We start from the raw sequence: 19,968 nt of genomic DNA, 5'->3' as shown, positions 1-19,968 counted from the left end.
TTGCTTTTTTTTTTTTTTTTTTTTTGAGACAGTCACTTGTACGCCAGGCTGGCCTGAAACTCTCCACCGTGGTTGATGACGGTCTTGAACTCCTGCTCCTCCTGCTGAGGTTGTACGCACAAACCACCACTCCTGGTGGTTTCATTTAGTTTGGTTGAGATGGGGTCTTGCTGTGTTGAAGGTCTTTAACTCCTGGGCTAGAAATACTCCAGCCTCTGCCTCCTAAATAGCTGAGATCACAAATGCACAGAGCTGTGCCGGCTTCCTGTGCTTTACTAGTTACTATGCTATGATCAGTCTGTGGTACAGGTGTGCAGGCCAGATAAACCTGGGGTCTATAGCCCTAGGGCCTGTGCAGGCTACATAAACCTGGGTCTACATCCCTAGCTTTCCTTTCCTAAATCAGGACCAGAGTGTGGGGGCATATTTCTATAACCCCAGCACCTGGAACACTGAGGCAGGAGAATTAGATAAATTGCAGGCTAGCCTGGGATCCATAGCAAGCCTGGGATCCTCCATTAGCCCAGACATTTTGGTACACACCTGCAACCCCAGCCAGCACTCCAGAGTCAAAGACAGGCAGATCAAAAGTTTGAAACCAGCCTAGGTTACAAAGTTAGACCCTGTCTCAAACCCCTGCTCTTCCCAATAAAATAAATGGGGGGTGGAGTGGGGTGGGGAAGGCACAGCCAGGAAGCACGTGGAGGAAATCCTCAAAGCAAGAAAACGAAAGGCTCTATTCATCTTTTATTTTAATTTTAAGGTAATATAAATTAGGCATTATTTAACAATATACAGTTGGTCATAGTGGTTTGACCATAATTTACATGTATAATTAAATAAGGAAAGTTATTGTTTTTAACCTGTTAAATGGCACAACTACCGCAAGGTCCCACTTGGGTACTATTTCTAGAGCGAGACATAAAATGGGCTTTGAAATGATGGCCTGATGGTCTCCTATTGGCTGGCCACTTCCTAAACTATCTGGTCATGGATAAATAACTGCCATTTTGGCCTCCGTTATCCTGCCTGGAAAATGGATGTAATAGCAGCTGTCAATTCAGGGAGCAGGAGTGAGGATGAATCCATTCGTGTGTATGTCTTGAGCTATGGCGAAGGTTCACCCCTCAGGACAAGCGGGGAACCGGGGGCCGAGAATTGAAAGAGGTAATAAATATGTCAGCCAGTATCCCAAACCAGAGCCCTGTTAGTCTTCCAGGTACACGAAGGGGCTAGAAGCAGCAGATACATCACGCAGAGTTCTCTCAGAGGAGGAGGGGAGGTGGCTAGTGCTGTCCCACCACCCAGAGCCATGCCAAGAAAACCAGAGATGATGGCTGGACAGATGCGCCCTCTGGTGGAGGAAGCAAACACTACAGCAAAGGATCCTACGGATTCCAGACACCAATTTGGAGGCATTCACAAAACAGGCCGAAAGCAAGACTGTGCAACTGGTCCAGGGCCTCCTAAGTTGTGTGTGGTAGACTGAGGCTGGCTGGTCTGTCCTCCGGACCTCACTTTACAAGGGTCTAAGGATCTTGGAACATAATAGGGCAGAGACTGTGCGAAGCCCTGACAATGGGCTCTGATCCCTGGGCTTTCCTCCATTACTTGGATGGAGTAGGAGGTCTCCACACTTACCCCAGCTCAGGGCTCAAGAATAATTATGTTGCTCCAATTTTCCGCAGGGTTCTGCTTTCTGCCAAACCCAGACTTTTCCTGTGGGCTCCCTCAAGTCTTCCTTGGGCAGTTCACTTCCCCCCCCCCCCCCCCCAATGCACAGCCTCACCGCTCAATCAAATAAGCATGTCCAGACCCACAGGGCCTCCAAAGGCAGAGAACTGTTTCCTGTAAATTACCGCTCCCCTAGCCCCAGATGCGAGCACCAGGGTTTCAGCCACCTGTCAAGCTTAAGAGTGCAGGGTTGGGGTACTCCGGGTTCTCGATGACGCCAGGCCCGAACTTGAGCTCCAGAAAGCGGCGGTAGTTGTTAGGGGCCTGCGCCATGAAGCCGGCAAAGGGCAGGGGGACTAGCGGCTGCAGTAAGTGCTCTGGGAACTCCATATCCTGCCGGTGGTCCAGCCACGTGTCCTTCGTCATGACCCCATTGCGGGGGTAGAAGGGCCACAGGTCAACGTGCAGGTGGTTGCTCTCACTGAACTGCACTCGGAAGAAGTCGCCCTCCACTGCCTTCTCCCACACGAAGCCGCGTTCGTCCACTACGGAGCCAGCCTCGGCGCCCCGCAGCTGCTCGCAGTTGCCCACGTCCTCCAGGTAGATGCCCAGGTCTACGTCGTAGTCCCAAGGGATAATGTCACCGTGGCGTGCTGCACCCAGCAACGAGCCGCCCTCCAGCCAGTACCGCACGCCTGCGGCCTCCAGCACGCCCACCACGTAGCGCGCAGTCTCTCGCAGCGCGCGCAGGCAGCAGGGCGGTGTCCAGCGGCCCTCGTACAGGTAGGAAGGTGTGTCGCCCGCTACAGTCCCGAAGCAGCGTGCGCTCTCCTTGCTGCAGCCAAACCACTCGAGCCGTCCGCCCTCCCAGCTCACCAAGCGGATGCCCAGAGCACGCAGTAGCGCCGCCCTCCGCGAGCGCCCCTCGCGATCTGCCTTCCAGCGCGCGTGAGCCGTAGCCAGAGGGGGCTGGCGCGCCGCGGCGAAGGTCAAGTCCAGTAGCTGCACTGTCCAGCCCCGTAGAGCAGTCTGCAAGAAGAGGCTGGTGGCCAGAGGCCGCGCCAAGGGCACCGAGAGGTTGAAGAGGTCGCGGGAGCGCAGTAGCAGCACAGCGTCGCCATCCACGGCGTCACAGCGCGGTGCGCCAGGTGCTGGACCGTAGCGCGCGGTCCACTCCCGCAGGCTGACGTTCAGTGCCAGGCACCGCGCTGGGTTGGCGGTGGCGACTGGGGCTGCTACCAGGCGCGCGCTGCTCCCTCTGAGCGCCTCCACCATACGCTCCAGGTGGGTTGGTGATTCGGCCCGCACTCCATCAGGGACCAGGGCCACGAACTCAGTGGCTACATATGTCTCTGGGCGCGAGGCCGCGGCTGGCCGGTCCAGGGCCGGCTGGAGCAGCGCCAAGCGAACGTTGGGGATGCGAGGCAAGGCCAGGGGTGGGTAAGGGAGTGTGTCAGCCGCCACTACCACAGGCAGGGCTGGGTCCTGCTGCAGGAAGGAATCTACCAGCTCTGGCACCGCGTTGTCAAAGGCCTCAAACTCCCGAATCAGGACGGTTACACGGGGTCCAGTGGCAGGAGTCCGGCGGGGGCCCCGTGCCCGGGAGTTTCTGGGCTGGTGTTGTAGCCATGACACGTAAAAGAAGACTAAGAGGTTGAGGATGATGGCGGCTGCCAGGGCAGCCCAGCAGCGGGTGAGCCGCATGGGGCCCGATGTCAGACTCTAGTCGGGACGTCCAGGACATCCTGGAGAGAAAGGATAAAAAGGGAGGCTGGTGCAGGTTTTCACAGCCCCCTCCCTCAAACCCTCAGCCCTTCTTCCTGGATCTAATCTCAGGACTAGCCCTCCTGGACTTCCTAAGTGGACAGCTGATCTTTCGCAGCTACCTCCCAGTGTTGAGTCTACTATAGGTGTGGGACACCACATAGTTGTAAATGTACCACGGAGCTGTGTGTGCAAGACTGGTTAAGATGATCCATTTGTTGTTACGTGTATTTGATCACTGTTTTTTAAAAGCCATAGTACATTGTGTAATCCAGCCCTCAGAAAGCAAAAGCAGGAGGATGGAGAGCTCAAGGCTAGCATGGGCTGCATAGGGAGACTTTCTCTCTCAAGAAACAAAACAAAGATCCAAAAGGAGGAAGAGGAGGAAAGAAGCAGCAGCTTGCTGCCCTTTACCCCAGCACTCAGAGGCAGGTGGATCCCCACGAGTTCAAAGCCAGTCTGTTCTACATAGTGAGTTCCAGGACAACCAGGGCTCAGGCCCTGTTTTTTTTTTTTTTAAAGATTTGTTTATGTATTTATTTATGTATATGTGTATGTATGTATGTATTATGTATACAGTGTCTGCATGTACATCTGCAGGGCAGAAGAGGGCACCACACCTCATTATATGGATGGTTGTGAGCCACTATGTGGTTGCTGGGAATTGAACTCAGGACCTCTGGAAGAACAGCCAGTACTCTTAACCGCTGAGCCACCTCTCCAGCCCCCAGGCCCCGTTTTTATTTATTTATTTTAAAGAGGGCTGGGGGCTTAGCTTAGCAATAGAAGCCTAGCCTAGAATTCGCCATCAAGTAGCCTGCTCCCCTGAGGGGTGGCTTTTAGTGGCATAATTGCATAGCATAAAAATGTTTCATTCCCAATACAATAAGGAAGCGGGGGGGGGGGGGGAACACAACAATCAAACAAACACAAATCAGGGCTGGAGAGATGGTTCAGCAGTGAAGAGCACTGGCTGCTTTTCCAGAGCACTGGAATTCGAATCCCAGCACTCTTGAAGCTGCTCACAACTGTCTGTAACTCCAGTGTCAAGAGCTCTGATGTCCTTTTCTGGCCTCCATGGGTACCAGGCATGCATGTAGTTAGTACACAGACATGCACACAGGCAAAACACTTGTACATTTAAAAAAATAGAGCGAGGAAACTGAAGCTCAGAGAGGTGAAGTCACTTGTTCAAAGTCACACAGCAGAGAAGAGGGACATGGGATTTGATGCAAGAAGTTAGTTTGAGAATCTGCTTCAATCCAGTAAACCAGCAGGCACAGTGGCACTTGCCTTTAATCTTGGCATTGCAGAGGCAGAAACAAGAGGATCTCTATGAGTTTGAGGCCAGCCTGGTGTATACAATGAGACCTTGTCTCAAAAACTGAAACACCCTAATAAACTGTTTTGCTTTGTTGAGATGGGATCTCACTGTGTACTGAAGACTGGCTTTGAACTAAGAAACTTTTGCTCATCTGACTTCTGGGATTATAGGCCACTATATCCACCCAACTTGGTTCTATTTGTTTTTTGTTTTTCTTTTTTTTTTTTAAGATTTATTTATTTATACAACATTCTGCCTCTTTGTATGCCCGCTTGTAAGAACAGGGCGCCAGATCTCAGTACAGATGGTTGTGAGCCACCATGTGGTTGCTGGGAATTGAACTCAGGACCTCTGGAAAGAGCATCCAGTGCTCTTAACCTCTGAGCCATCTCTCCAGCCCCTTGTTTTTTGTTTTTCAATCAATCACATAGCCCAACTCTTTCACTACATCTCTTCCAGAGCTCAAAAGGCTGAATATGGCACATGAAATCAGTATACTGAGTGGGTACTTAATCAAGTACTCTGTGCCAGGCTGTTTGTTTTTGAGACAGGGGCTTAATGTGGGCTAGGCTGACCTTGAACAAGGCATAGAGCTGAGGATGCCTCTACCTACCAAAGACTGGGCTGGGATAACAGGCATGTGCTACCATCTTCCACAAGCACTCTACCAGCTAAACTATGCCCTGAGTCCCAACCCCAATCCCAGCCTCTGTGTTCAGCAGGCCTGAGCAGACAGGCAACCAAAACAACTTAGGTAGGAGGCCAGCAGGGGGCGTGAGTGAGTAATATAGGACCTTGCCTAGGAAAAGTGGTCAGGGAAGGGAGAGTGAAGCCGAGACCTTAGTGGCTTTCCATTTCTTCCCCTGAACATTTTACATGCTAGAAGTGGTGTTAAATGTGTGTCATCTCAGCTCATAGGAGGTGGAGGCGAGGATTAAAAATTCAAGGTCATCCTTGGCCACTGCTTGAGTTGGAGGCCAGTCTGAGCTCCATTAGACTGTCAGAAAAATTCCAAACCACCACCACCACCAACAACAACGACAAAACAGTGTACAAAGTCTGGTGCGATGGCCCAGCAGGTAAAAGTGCCTGACACTAAGTCTGACCTGAATTTGACCCCCAGGACCCACACAATAGAAGGAACGAATCAACACCGGCAAGCTACCCTCTGACCTCTACACATGCCCATGCACACAAAAAATAAAGAAGTGAAAATTTTAAAGTGTATGTAAGTGTATCACTTGGATGTGGCCTGAGCCTTTTCACCCAGGTACAAAAAAGGAGGTCTATTCAGGAACGCCTTTAAGGACAGTATCTATGTGATTCTCGTGATATCAAGGAGACTTCTTACCTCCCTAGGTTTCAGACTGAGGGTGATCAAGGATGGTGGCTCCACCTTGAGTCATCTCTGCTGCGGGAGGAACCAGAAAACAACCAATGAGCCAACTCCATGCAACCAAGTGCAGTTTCATCCTACCCACAAAAGAAGTCAAGGACTCTTTTTTCTGTTTGAAGTCCATAGGCTGGGTCACAACTTCAGTTGTCTCAGGAGTGGGGTGGGTGGGTAGAAGGTGCGTCAGATATCAGTTGTAAGCTATAACTGTCCCTCTTCCATGGTGGTATCCCAAGGAAGCTGTTACCATGACAACCTCTTCCCTAGACACATGCATCCTTTGGAGATAATCCTAAAACATCCCCTATCTTTCTGGATCACTATAAGGTGGGAGATTGCCCTGTTATAGTAGCCAGGGCATGGCTTTGACTGTCATCTCCCTGGAAATGGCTTAGACCCTGTAACCATAGCAACGGTCCCACAGCAGCACTTCTCTAAATAAAAACACCTGGTTGGTTTGTCCATGGACCTCCCATTATGGGAAGGGGCTATAGTTACCATGGTAATGCCAACTGGGTTGGCTGGGGGAGGGGTGGGGCAGAGGCATTCTTAGAGGAATATCTTTGGGGCTGAGTTCTTTTCTACCTGAGCACTAGGTGAGGAGAGGTTGCCATGGTAACTGATGAGGATAGGGTCAGAAGAACCACCAGGGACTTGGGTTACCTTAGCAACCGCCTCCTGGTGCAAAGATAGTAGGTTCGGGGCTCCACATATGCAAAATGGGAGGAGGTTGGAAAAGGCCTCCAGGTTGGAAAGGGTTGCTATGACAACAGACTTGGTCAGGACTTAGGGCAGATCCCACTCCCGAAATCACCCCAGGTCGTCTATTTTTTTTTCCTCTTAATGAGTGAAAGTGGTGGGGGGTGTTATTTGCATCTGGAGCGGGCTAGAGCTCTGACATTAGGGAGAAAGAAGGCAGAAAAAAAGAAGTCCAGTTCTGTCTCACTCCTCCAAGGGGGACAATTGTGAGGGGCTCTAGGTCCTTTGCCTAAGTTGAGGCAGCCCCTCCTTCCTCCCCGGTCAGCATCTAAGAACGCACACACCACCAGGGTCGACCCCGGGTGGGCGAGGCTCGCGCCCAACCCTGTGCTCGCCTCCTCTCCCCTCGCCCGCCCGTCGAGAGCGCGCGCGCGCACGCGAGGTGGGGGTGTGTATGTGTGAAGCTGCGCGTCCGCGCAGGCGCGAGGCAGAACGGGCGCGCGGGCCGGCCCCGGGGCCTCCATGATGGAGGAGCGAGCGGCCGCCGCGGTCGCCTCGGCCGCCTCCTCCTGTCGCCCTCTGGGCTCGGGCACGGCTCCCAACCCGACGGCGGCGGCCCCGGCCTCCAGCCCTGCTCCTGGGCCCGGCCCGGTAGGTAAAGGAGGTGGCGGTGGTGGCAGTCCGGGCCCCACAGCGGGTCCGGAGCCCCTCAGCCTGCCTGGGATCCTGCATTTTATCCAACACGAGTGGGCACGCTTCGAAGCCGAAAAGGCCCGCTGGGAGGCCGAGCGCGCCGAGCTGCAGGTGAGCGCCGCCGCCGCCCTCCCGCGCCCCCCGCCCCGGTCCTCCCCGGCCCGGCCTCGCCTCACCCGCCGCCGCCGCCGCCGCCGCCGCCATCTTGAAGCAATGGCCGCCGGGACGGCCGGGAGGGGGCGGGCGGGGACAGCAACGGGCCGGCGGCGGGGTCCCCGGGGCCTCGGGGCGGGACGCCGGCCCGGCCCGGCCGAAGGAGTTGAGCCGGGCCGAGGCGGCAGGGAGCCGCGAGTGGGAGCGTCGGCTCCAAGCTTACGGGTGCCTGAGCGACGCGAGTCGGGGTCCTCGGGGACAGGGTGCTGAGAAAGTGGATGGGGTCTGGGCGAATAAAAATGCCTCGCATCCGGATCCTAACCAGCTGCTAGCTGTCAGGGTGGGATGGACGAGGTGCCTTTTGGCGCGACACATGTTTGACATCCACTGGGTGCCAGGAGTGAAGAGAGAAAGTCTGAGAGCTGGGATGGGTACCTGGGGGGAGTGTCTGGCCTGAAGGAATTGAAAAGTGACCGTGTGGAGACTTCTGAGGGTGGGAGGAAGCTTTATGAGAGGTGTCCCAGGACGAAGTCTGTAGCCTCTTGTTCAAGAAGACCACTTTGGGGATGTGTGGTTATCATGTAGGGAAGGGGTCATTTGGGTGGACTCACGGAGAGTGCCGAGGACCTACTCTAGGAATCTGTAGGAGAACTTGAGAGTGGGGCGCGACAGTTTGGAGGCTTGGAGGGAGTGGAGTGATGGTTCTGGTATGAAGATGTGAAGATGTTAGGTAGTTCTCCTGAACTGCAGAGGCATCTGCTGGATATATGCAGTGTGGAGACAAGAGCTCCTGTGATGGACCGAGGAATGGGGAAGAGGGGGAAGGCAGCCTGAGGGGGAACCCCATGAGAGAAGTGTTTGTACGAGGGCCTGAAAAGGGACTTCATGGTTTGCGCAGAAGAAATGGGCCAGGTGATGGTTCACCGAACTGGAGTTGGGCTGGGCTCTGTGACCTTGAACAAGGTCCTGCTTGTGGACCGTGGTCTTTTCAGATCCTGGAATCAGAAAGGTGAGCACTTCAAGTCCTTCAGGGATGGCCCACCGGGAGTCAAATGGTTCCTAGGCTGGATGTTATTAGCAGAAATAGTCAGTACTTGGCTTCTGGCAAACCATTTTTGTGTTTGCAAAGTGCTCGTTCCTGTCTAATTGAAGTAGGGCCCCAAATAAGGGACTGACTCGAATTTTGTCCATGGGATGAACTAGAGAACATCTTACTTTTCTCCCTTCCTTAGCTAGTGGTCGCTGAGGCTTGGTGGGGAGAGATCCTTATGTAAGTGCTCCTCATGTTGTGCCCAACATTATAACTAAGGCTGTTTCCCAGCATACATTTCATCAGATCTTCTCAATACCCCATTATGTAGGCAGGCCATGTCATTACCTCACTCAGCAATAATGACAGCAACTGCTATTTATTCAGGGCATATTATGTGCTGGACACTGTATTAAGTACTGTGATACATGCTATCACAATTTTTGTAGCATTCTGAGAGGGGAAATGGTATCTCTTCCTCTCTTTTTTAACAAGCGGAGGAGGAATTGGGTTTTGAGAAGGTGAACACTGCGCGATGAGTGGCAGTGCTGATCTTTCCTCTCTCCCTTACTCAGCACAGGTGAGGACAGTCTCCAGGGAAGCTTAGAGGCCTCAGCAGGTCACCCAAGCCATCATAGCAGAGTGAGGGCTGAATCTTGACCTCCAGCACTTAACATGGGCACAACTGACAGCATCCACTATAACAAACATCCTGTCCCCTTGCTGTGTAGCCCAAGCTCAACTAAAACTTACCATCCTCCTGCCTCAGCATTCTAAGTGTTGGGATTACAGGTGTGTGCTACCTCTTAATGAGAGGTATATGTCTGTCCCCACAGTTTTGTGGAACTCATGAAGAGCATCATCACTTTGTACTCTTGTTACATTAAGTCAAACATTAGGGTGTGTGTGTGTGTACGTGCACAGAATGAATGGAAATTGGAGATGTACTTATACCATTTTGTGACTTTCCATAAGTCATACATTTAAGTCTCCTTTTCCTATCTGCACAGAGAGCTCTATTTTGATAATGGCATAGCATTCCCTTGAGTATTTATACCATCACTTACTTATTTTGACCCTTGTCAATGGATGTTTAGGATTGTTTCCACCCTGTCAGAAATATCTCTGAAGCCTCAAGAGACAGTTCAATTGGTAAAGCACTTGCTGAGCAAAGGAGTTGAGTTTGATCCTCCAGAACCCATGTAAAAGGCAGGCATGGTGACACACACTTGGAATCCGGTAGTGGAGAAGTGGAGACGGGCAGGTTTCTGGGACTCGCTGGCTAGTTAGCTTTCCCACTAAGAGCTCCAGGCTAATGAGAGGTCCTGTCTCAAAAAAACAGGGTAGAGGGTGCCTAGAGAATGGTGCTTCTAGATAATGCATGCATTCATAGACACACACACTATGGCTTTGATAACTGACTGAGTTTATGGTGTATGAATGTGTTTTGCTTCAAGATAGGGTCTCACTATGTAGCTCTGGCTTTCCTGGAACTTACTATGTAGACCAGGCTAGTTTTGAACTCACAGAGATCTGCCTGCCTCTGCCTCTGAGTCCTGGGACTAAAGGCATGCTCTGCCTCACCTGTTAAATTTTATTTTTAAGTTTAAAATTAAGTTTGTTTATTGTGGAGGTCAGATGACAAATCACAGGAGTTGATTTTCTCCTTTGACCATGTGGCTTCTGAGATGGAACTCAGGCAGCAGACTTGGCAGTTGGCATCTTTACTCACTGAATCATCCTTGGCTCATGCAACTCTTTCCATTTATTTATTTTAAATATTTATTTATCTGTCTATTTGTTTATTTTTGAGGAAGAGTCTTGCTGTGTGGCTGTGGCAGTATTAGAACTTCATATGTAGATCAAGCTAGCCTTAAACTCACAGAAATACCCCCTCACACACATCAACACACACCTAGCTCCTGAGTGCTGGAATTAAAAGCACTTGGTACTGACCACATTTGGCCCCTTTTTATTTTTGAGTCAGGTCTTATTCTGTAGCCATAATGGCCTCGAACTCACAATCCTTGTGTCTCGGCCTCTGGAGTGCTGGAACTACAGGTCTGCACTGTTACAGGAATAGTCCCATTCTTTGTAATGGGTGTACATCAACACGTCTGACAAGCAACATCCCTTCTCACTCACCTTTCTTCCATTCAGCACTCAGACTTTCTGAAGGGCAACTTCCATGAGAACCTTCATGACAGGGCAGTGTTGGTACTGAGGAGCTGTCCCTAGCTGTTTATGATACAATGTCCAGGACACAGGTGGGAAAAGGGCTGGCCAGGAAACTCCAGAGTTCAGAGTAGAGTTCTCAGGAGCAGAGGATATGGCCCCTCAAAAACTTTAGACCAGCAGAAAAGGCTGCTTTATTCAGGAGACTGCAGAGAACTGTCAGTACTCTTGCATAGTTGATTGTGGGATTCTGCTATGTGTTTCTGAAAAGGGAGTCCTTGGGGAGAGATCTGAACCTGCTGTTCTTGCAATGGAGAGAGTAGATGAGGCTCCAGGGAGAAAGTGTGCAGTTCCCTCCTCCACTCAGCCTCTTGGGCACTCTGGGATCCAGTGAAAGCTCGCCCTGTCAGGAGCTGTGTGAGCTATAGGCTCCAGGCCACATACTGAATGGGAAGCTTGAGGATGGGAAGATGTGCAGCAGGAGTGGCTCTGTATTCCAGGAGGATGCTGCCTTAGAGGAGCAGCCTGGGAGAGATGGCAGCCCCAAGTCAGAGCTCAGAGTATTGGGTCCCTGTGGCTGGAGGGTGTGGCACTTCTAGCTCTCAGCTCCCCTGCTGCCCTCATGTAGAAGACTGACAGGCTGGTGCCAACATTTCCCATTTTTGGTGGGATTCCACCAATCTAAGACACTTCAGCCTCATCTTCCTGATTCTCCTTCCTTTCTTCTCTACCAGAGGAACTAGGAAGAGGACAGCAGACCAAGAGGGTGCTGGGGAGGCCCCTACTCAGCTAGTCTCAGTACTTCTGGGTTAAAAAAAAAAAAGGTTTTATTGGATTTATTTATGTGTTTGCTGAGATTACAGGCATTAATATTACCATGCTCAATTTTGTGTGGTGCTAGATATCAAATTCAGGGCTTCATGCGTGCTAGGCCAGCACTCTGACATCCTCAGCCCAGTTCCAGGGTTCTATTTTTTTTAATTGGGGTGCCTCTTTGAGCTTTGCTAAATTCACACTTGGTTCTCCACATTGTAGCTGTAATGCCTTTGGTACACACCTGGTTATAGCTTTCTTATGTGGCCTCCCTGTGCTCTTCCGGTAGACATCATGTTCATCTCTGTGGCCCATGATGTTTACTGTCTCCCCTTTTGTTCACTAACCTTAGTTCCCATTCTGGTGTACCCTTGCTGTACTTTTAAGAGTACCTTTAGTTTGCCTTGCCCTGTTGTCTGTTTTCTGCCTGCAGCTCCCTTACCTAACTTCTGATTGGCCTCAGTCCTCTGTTAACTCTGGGTAAAAAACGGAGGTGAGGGATAGCAAGCCTGGGCACAGGGACAGGGAAGATAGGTCAAGGACCCTGCTAGCCCTGAGGAGAATGACCGGGCAGGTCAGCCTGTGAGTTTTTGGGGAAGCCCTGGAAGCACTTCAAAACTGATGTGCATGAAGACAGCCATCCACAAGGGCCTGGCCTCCCAAGCCTTTCTCCCTGATGCGTCTTGGTTTAAGGATTAGGTCCCTTTGACTAGCTGGAAGTTTGAATTAGTGGACAGGGAGAGAAAAATGAAGAGAGGCAAAGGCAGGGACTGGTATGGCAGCCCTCATTGCAGATTAGAGCTACATATGAGGGACAGTGCCCATGGTGCTCTATTCTCTTAAAAGAGGAAGGCTCGATGAACTACTTAGTGTCTGCAGCAAATCAGTGGCAGAGCCAGACCTGGCTCTCAGGCTGCTTTGGGCTAGAACAGTGGAGCCATTCTGGGAAAGCCAGAAAGAGCCCCATGCTCTGGACTTTGGTAGAAGGGCTTCCAGAACATGATTGGTGGTGCCTCAAAGGCTTTTGGCTCAATGTTTCTAAATGGTCTTTTGACAGACTGGAGTTGACTAGGGCATCCCAGCTAGCAGTCAGGGAGGAGAGGGTAGCAGGAATCATACGCCATGTCTGTGACACATCTATCTCCTCATGTCCTGGGCAGCATAAAGCTTCAAACTGCTTCTGCATTGCAGCGGGAGCTGAGCCCAGCCTCCTACTCTTGTCCCTGAGTGCCAGAAGCAGCTTCCTACGCCTCCCAGCAACAGATGCTCTGAAGGAATAGTGGGATACCACCTCCACCAGCAACCATAGGGACAGCAGCTGATGGGGGAAGGGGGGAATTCAGGGCTGTTAATACTTAACACCCCCAACACATCCCTGACCTAACTCCTCAGAAGGCCACGGTCAAGTCAGGCTGGGCTGTCCCTGTTTGAACTTCATGGGTTAAAAATGGCTCCTCGGCTTTTTTCTTTTCTTTTTTAAAGGTAAAGTCTTATCTTAGCCCACACTGGACTTGAACTCATAGCAATCCCTGTGCCTTAGCCTCCCGAGTGCTGAGATTATAGACTGAGCTCTTTTATGGGTGATACACCTAGAGATTCTGGAGGAAGACTCAGCTTGACCTCACTTCTTACTGAATCCTGGCATCCATGGGGGAGAGGCTGAAGCTGTGCCTGAATGGAGGGGGAGACACAGATCAGTGACCCTTAGTCCCTGCTGTCCTCCTTTCTCTTCTGTCCCAGGCTCAGGTGGCTTTCCTCCAGGGTGAGAGGAAAGGCCAAGAGAATCTAAAGACAGACCTGGTGCGGCGGATCAAGATGCTGGAGTATGCGCTGAAGCAGGAGAGGTGAGCCCTGCCCCTGCCAGGTCACTGTTCCAGAGAGGGTGGCAGGCTGCTAGCTCACTCCTGCCAGCAAAGGAATTTCTTCACCTTCCTCTTCCCATCATCCCTAGGAGTGGGTGAAGCAGATTGCAGTGGGTGGGATTCAGATGCCAGCAGCAGCATTTGGGGCTATGGCAAACCTACTGTGTGCACCAATTCTGAACAGCTGCTACCTTGCTTATTCTTGCCATAGTCTGATGGTGTTGCTGGCCATGGTTCTGGGACAGAACTGAGGCTTCAGGAGGAGGGTAACTGAAAATCTTAGAGCTGGTGCTTGGGGGCAGGGTGTGAATGAAGGCAGCCTTGGAACTTGGGCTTTCTGAGGTAGTCTCTTTCCCTGTCTGCTCTTCTACTCATTTGTTATTTACTCTTTTAGGGCCAAGTATCATAAACTGAAGTTCGGGACAGACCTGAATCAGGGGGAGAAGAAGGCAGATCTGTCAGAACAAGGTACCCGCCCTTGCATCTTCCCTTGGCCATCCCCCCCCACACCCCGGCACAGCAGCTGCTTGGCATAGAGAAGTTGCAGATGGCCTGTGCTTTCTTACTTTGCTCCATGAAATGCAGCAGTGGCCATAGGGTTGCAGGGGTTTAGTCAGACACTGTGTTCAGCCCTACCTGTCTGCCATCCTGCTGTCCTCAGGGACATTATGGGTGCTCCAGCAGCTCCCACCTCCTCCTGTTAGGAGAGTGAGTGAGACTATTTGTGGCATGCTGTGGAAAGCGTAGGAAGGCCATCATTGAAGAGCTGGTGTTTGCACTGGGCTGTCATTCAGTCATTTACCCTCAAAATTTGATATGTGATGTGCTGGCTCACAGCAGAGAGCAGAATAGATGTGGTTCTGTTCTGTGGGCACTGGTGGCTTAAGCTTCTGGAAGGAGGGATCAGATGTCCATGGGAGTAAGAGGATGTTTTCAGGTGAGGCACTAGTACTTAGTCAGTGTAGGTAGACCCTGTGGCAAGGGCAGCGTGCTTGACTGTGCTGGTGATGCTGGGAGCTTGGTCCAGGGCTCTGTAAAGGCCTTGCCTGCAGGGCTAAGAAAGGTCATCAGCTATTGCCATGCTTCTCCTACCGAGATAATAAGCTCTTGATTGGTGTGGCCCAGGCATGTAGTGCGGCCTTACAGATGCCCAGTGGATACCTGATGAGCAAGTCACAGAACAGGTTTCTCAGCCAGCCTTACCTCATCGTGAGAGGTGAAAGCTGTGGCATGGAAGGCAGGCTCCTAGGCGCTCAGAGCTGCTCCAGGAAGTGCAGCCAGACTGCCCACTCCTTGCATAAGAAAACAGCAGCCAGCCATGCGTGTGGAGGCACAGCTCTATTATAGGGGGTGGTGATGGTTGGCAGCGGCCAGTCAAGAGCCTAGCAGTGTGGAGAACTTCCAAAAGAGGAGTCACGCTGAGTGGGAGAGTGGGTGGAGCACGCTCAGGAAGTGGGGACAAGGCCTGTGATGGTAGCAGATTTGGACTTGATGGGAGAGGATGGAAGGGTTACAGGAAAGTGTCAGTGTCCTGACTGAGACGCCCTCCTCTTTTCTCTCTAGTCTCCAATGGCCCTGTGGAGTCGGTCACACTGGAGAACAGCCCATTGGTGTGGAAGGAGGGGCGACAGCTTCTGCGACAGTGAGTAGGGGGGGAGGGGTGGGACAGGATGGGGTACGAAACACACAGCATACTTGGCTCAGAAGATAAACCCAAGGAATCCACAGTCTTTCCTGTCCCTACTGGGACGTGAACTATCAGGATCCCACCCAGACAGATCTGGAATGACCCATCAGCCCATGGGAACTAGAGGGAAGGCTTGCAGCAGGGGGCACCCTCCCACATCCTGAACTTGACCCTGCATGCCTCTCTGACATTTCCTTTTAAAAGAATAATGTTGGGAAAAATTCTTTTTCAAAGAGTGAAATTAAATGATAGTAGTATTAGTACCTGGGTGCTGTGGGTTCAACCCAGGACCTCAGAGAAGGTGAGCCCTATTGTCTTGCCCTCTGAGAGGTGAGCTGTCCTGCCTCCTGAGAGGAGAGAGGCCCCAAACAGAATAAGTGGGCCACCAGCCTCCAGCCAAGTCAGTATTTTTGTTACTTTAAAAATTTTAGCATTTTAGGATACTTGAGAAGTAAATAGTCCCAGTAAATAATCCCATTTCTGAGGAGATGTGACCCTGTACATATTGACATATCCACCATCAGCCCCAGCACTTGGAGGGGTGCCCTGAGTCACCAATGGAGTACTCTGTGCTGTGTTAAGAGCCGCGACTCTCCTTTTACTGTTCTTAGGCTTTGTAATGCTTTGACTTATTATTAAATCCTCCATATAAATTAGCTAGGTTACGTAATGTTAAAAATTTTGTGGGTAGAGTGTGGCTTAAGGGTTGAGTCCTTACTGCAGGGAAAGCCCTGGAGTCCATCCCCAGCACCACAGAAATCACCACCATGTAATAGGCACCCTTCTGGAAAGCCAAAGGTCTCGAGAGCCAATCCATTGTGAGGCTTAGGACTAGTGACAGACCTCAAGAAGCTGACCTTGACTGCTTTCAGCTCAGTCTTTGCAAACCACTGCTAACGTAAGTGGGCACAAATAACCCCAGAGGGCTTAAACAAATATAATGAGAGCCAATCACAGTGTCTGTACTGTGTAACTGCTGGCTTGCCCCGATTCACTGGTGCAGAGACCATTTAATAAATACAAGGAGGGCCTACAGTGGGCTCTCAGGCAGTCATCTCTAGAGCTCACCTTCCAGATTGCCAGGCTTTTCTACTTCTCTTGCCCCCTGGGAGATAAGAGCCTGGGCCACACACAGACATTACAGAGATGAGACAAGCAAAGGAGGGCATAGGCACCCAATGGGGCCTCTAGCAGAGCAGCAAGGCAGTATTGCCCCTTAACTTCGGAAGCTGCAGATACCCATGATTGACTTTTTGATCTTTTTCTCTTCTTTTTCTTTTTCCTTTAGGCCAGTCTCAGCTGGCTTCAGTTTTTTAAGTTGCAGAAGTAATAAATGCTCAGGTGTAGAAGTAAGTAGAACAATCCACAGTGCTCTCTTGCAGGCTGCGAATATAGTGCAGCGGTAGAGCGCTTGCCTCGCATGCTCAAGGCCCTGGGGTCCATCCCCAGTACCGCAGAAAAAAACAGTGTACTCTTGTGTCCTGGATCCTTCCCTGCAGAGGTCACTGTTGCTCAGTTATGTTTGTCTTCTAGGCATCCCAGAAGCAAGCACAAGTGTGTGTCTGTGTGTGATGAAAACATACACACACCTTCACACTCTTTTTTCCATTTTTATAAAGCCTGGAATCACATGGAGCATGGTACATACACCATGTTCGCTGTGCTGCTGATCATAGTCATCTTTCTGTGGCTCTGCCTTCGTCACCTTCTGCCTAGCGTCCATCAATGGACATCTGGCTTTTCCTGCACATGGACTCCCCTACATGTCGGGGACACAGTGTGCCATAACAGCGTGCATGGGGACCAGGGCTTCCATTGAGAAGTATCAGAAGCCAGGCTGCTGCTCAGGGCTTGCTTCTGAAAGATTGCCGTCTGCTCTTTGGTGGCCCCTCGGAAGGCTGCTGGGTTCTGCATGGCATGTGTTTCCTGACCTGGCTCTGCTTCCACAGGTACCTGGAAGAGGTGGGCTACACAGATACCATCTTGGACATGCGGTCCAAGCGAGTGCGTTCCCTTCTGGGCCGTTCAGTGGAACTCAATGGGGCCACTGAGCCTATCGAGGGGGCTCCCAGGGCTTCACCAGGCCCCGGGGGACTTAGTGGTGGCGAGTCTCTGCTGGTAAAACAGATCGAGGAACAGATCAAGAGGTGAGACCCTGAGCAGGAATGTTGTTCTTTCCCCTTGAGGAAGGCTGAGCAGCAAATCAGCTGTTTCCAGCTATTATGCCAGCCCTTCTAGATTATGTTGTGGGCTCCACCATTGCTAGGCTTCCCCTTTAGGTTGTCACACGGTCTTTTTTCCTAGCTGAGGATAGACCTCGGGTGGTTTGGTTGCAGAGGGAAACGTGAGGCCTCTACCCTTGTCTTAGGGGGCTCATTTTGTTCATCTTCCCATCAGTAGTTGGTATTCATCAGGAGCAGTAACATCATCATTAGGTGATGCTAAGTGCTATGAAGAATGTGAAGAGAGTGGCAGGAGATTGCCAGGTACTGTGGCACGCCCCTGTGGTCCCAGCTGCTCAGGAGGCAGAGAGAGGCAGGAGATTGTTTGAGCCCAGGGAATTGGAGACCAGCCTGGCCAGGAAAAAAAAAAAAAAAGTGACAGAAGTAGTGCCCTGCTTGGTAGCTGGGAGGGAGGACCACTTTGTGGAGATAGCATTTGGCCAGAGAGTAGCAGGAAAGAGTGCTCTCCAGGCAAGGGAAGTACTGAGAGCTGGATTCTGAGACAGAAAGGGCTTGATGTGTGTTGGAAGCAGGAGACCTGTGTGGCATGGCTGCTGCAGTAAACACATGAGCCTTGTGGCCTGTGGTCTGTGGTGAGGCCAGATCTCAGGAGGCAGATCACGGAGTGCCTCCCAGGCCATGATAAACAGTGGATGCTTACCCACAGGGCTGTGGGAAGCCAGTGGTTTCTAGCAGAGGTATATCATCTGACATCTTAGTCTGCTTTGAGGAGAGATTGCAGAAGCAGGGAGACCAGCTGGGGGCTTACTGTGGGGTCTAGGCCAGAGCTAATGGACTTTAGCAATGGACAGGTAAGAAATGGGCTCTTGTAAAGGGGGAGGAAGAGGAAAAGAAGTCTGGGGAATGGATTGGTACCTTCTGAAGTCAGGAACCTGGGTGGAGGAGGAGTGACAGCAGGAGGTGATGCAGTTGTGTTGAGGGTAAAGTATCTGTGTGCCCACATCAAAAGGCCACATGTAGCCTGGAGCCCTAAACATCTCTCTAGTTTACAACACACTGATGTTTGGGGAGGGATATAACTGTGGACCCCGAGGGCTCCTAAGTCTAGAGATTGGTGAGGAGAGCTGAAGGAGGAAGCGGAAGTCAGAGAGGAGGCAGAGGTGGATGTGGAAGGAGGAAGTCCTCAAAGGAAAGTGTTCTGGGATGGCCAGAGAAGGTACGCTAAATTGATCTCTTTAGAAAAGTAGTAACTGGGCTGGAGAGATGGCTCAGTGGTTAAGAGCACTGCCTGCTCTTCCAAAGGTCCTGAGTTCAATTCCCAGCAACCACATGGTGGCTCACAACCACCCGTAATGAGATCTGGTGCCCTCTTCTGACCTTCAGGCATATACACAGACAGAACATTGTATACATAATAAATAAATATTTAAAAAAAAAAAAAAAGAAAAGTAGTAACTGTGTCCTGGCAGTTGACAACTCTGGTGTGACAGTGGACAGCAGGGGAAGGGTGGATATCTGTAAGGAAGGGATGGCATTCAAGTCTGTCTATGCTGCCTGCACTTGGTATTGGAGTCTGGCTTCCCTGGGAGCCAGGAGGCAGAGAAGGAATGCTACCTATATGATGGTACGAGGCTCTCCCATGTCCATGTTAGTTGATAGTCAAGAGTTTGAAGTGTCTGAGTGTAGCAGAGTGGCTACTGCTTGGGCTGATTAAGGGAGGGGCACTGGGCAGCGATGTCTTCTTACCCAGCTCATGTCTGACTTGGCCATATGTAGGACAGGCATATGCAGGGGTGCTCTGTCAATTAAAGTTGGAATTCAGTGGGTGGGAGGCATAGCTTTAGGTCTGTACAAGGACCCCAGGGATGATAGTGCATGACAGAGGCTGAATAAGAGGCTGTGCATGCTCAAAGCCAAGGCTTCTTGGGGCTTAGGAGCTCAGCTATGTCTGGGATCTTATCTCTGGCCTCTTGTCACCTGACAGGACTGACATCCCTCTGTCTGTTTCCCTTTCTCGGCAGAAACGCAGCAGGCAAAGATGGCAAGGAGCGCCTGGGTGGCTCGGTACTGGAGCAGATCCCCTTCCTGCAGAACTGCGAGGATGAGGACAGCGATGAGGATGATGAGCTAGACAGTGTTCAACACAAGAAACAGCGTGTGAGGGTGAATCTTCCACTGCTGTCCTAGCCTCTGCCCCAGGCCTTCCCTGGCCCCAGATAATGCCCCATCCTACCTTTCCATTTATGATTCTGCAGGACAGCTCAGTGCCCCGACCCATGCAGAGCTGCTTCCCTTCAGCTAGCCTGTCCCCAATCCTAAGTGAAATGTTTTTACCTGTGACTCTTGCTTTCTATCCCCATGTTCTGAAAAGGATGTGAAGCATAGGCTCTCAGTAAAAAATTGTGAATGAGTAAATGTGCCTGGGTGAGGTCTGGGGAGTCAGTATGATCTTAGGGGTTCTGGTCTGCTGTGTGGTCAGGGCCCTTGCCTGTGTGACTTTGATATAGCATCCTGACCT

At 51.3% G+C, this 19,968-nt stretch overlaps 2 protein-coding genes across 5 annotated transcripts in view; one reads left to right on the top strand and one right to left on the bottom strand.

Annotated features, from left to right (window-relative positions):
• Positions 1-734: 734 nt before the first annotated feature.
• Fkrp (fukutin related protein) lies at positions 735-7,791 on the bottom strand. 2 transcript variants are annotated; one of them, XM_050132203.1, is made up of 3 exons: positions 7,724-7,791; positions 6,114-6,170; positions 735-3,419 (listed from the first exon to the last, which is right to left on the bottom strand). In XM_050132203.1, the coding sequence occupies exon 3, from the start codon at positions 3,376-3,378 to the stop codon at positions 1,894-1,896; it is 1,485 nt and encodes a 494-aa protein (XP_049988160.1). In that variant the 5' UTR covers positions 3,379-3,419; positions 6,114-6,170; positions 7,724-7,791; the 3' UTR covers positions 735-1,893. The 2 variants fall into 2 exon arrangements, with proteins under 2 accessions (XP_049988160.1, XP_049988161.1); XM_050132204.1 differs by having other exon boundaries at positions 6,114-6,173; positions 7,724-7,746.
• Strn4 (striatin 4) overlaps positions 7,336-19,968 on the top strand; it is a 25,541-nt gene continuing 12,908 nt past the window's right edge. The window contains exons 1-6 of one of the 3 annotated variants that reach the window (XM_050132201.1): positions 7,336-7,658; positions 13,459-13,562; positions 13,975-14,048; positions 15,144-15,222; positions 17,217-17,414; positions 19,472-19,607. In XM_050132201.1, coding sequence (XP_049988158.1) covers positions 7,377-7,658; positions 13,459-13,562; positions 13,975-14,048; positions 15,144-15,222; positions 17,217-17,414; positions 19,472-19,607 — 873 coding nt within the window. In that variant the 5' untranslated portion in view covers positions 7,336-7,376. Of the gene's footprint in view, positions 7,659-13,458; positions 13,563-13,974; positions 14,049-15,143; positions 15,223-17,216; positions 17,415-19,471; positions 19,614-19,968 lie in introns of all 3 variants that reach the window. The other 2 variants (XM_050132200.1, XM_050132202.1) reach the window with 2 other exon arrangements.

Source organism: Alexandromys fortis, unplaced genomic scaffold, assembly GCF_014885135.2.
Source record: "Alexandromys fortis isolate MF-2015 unplaced genomic scaffold, M_Fortis_MF-2015_v1.1 scaffold_408, whole genome shotgun sequence".
NCBI classification, from domain to species: Eukaryota; Metazoa; Chordata; class Mammalia; order Rodentia; family Cricetidae; genus Alexandromys; species Alexandromys fortis.
This window is presented reverse-complemented; position numbering and strand designations above follow the sequence as displayed.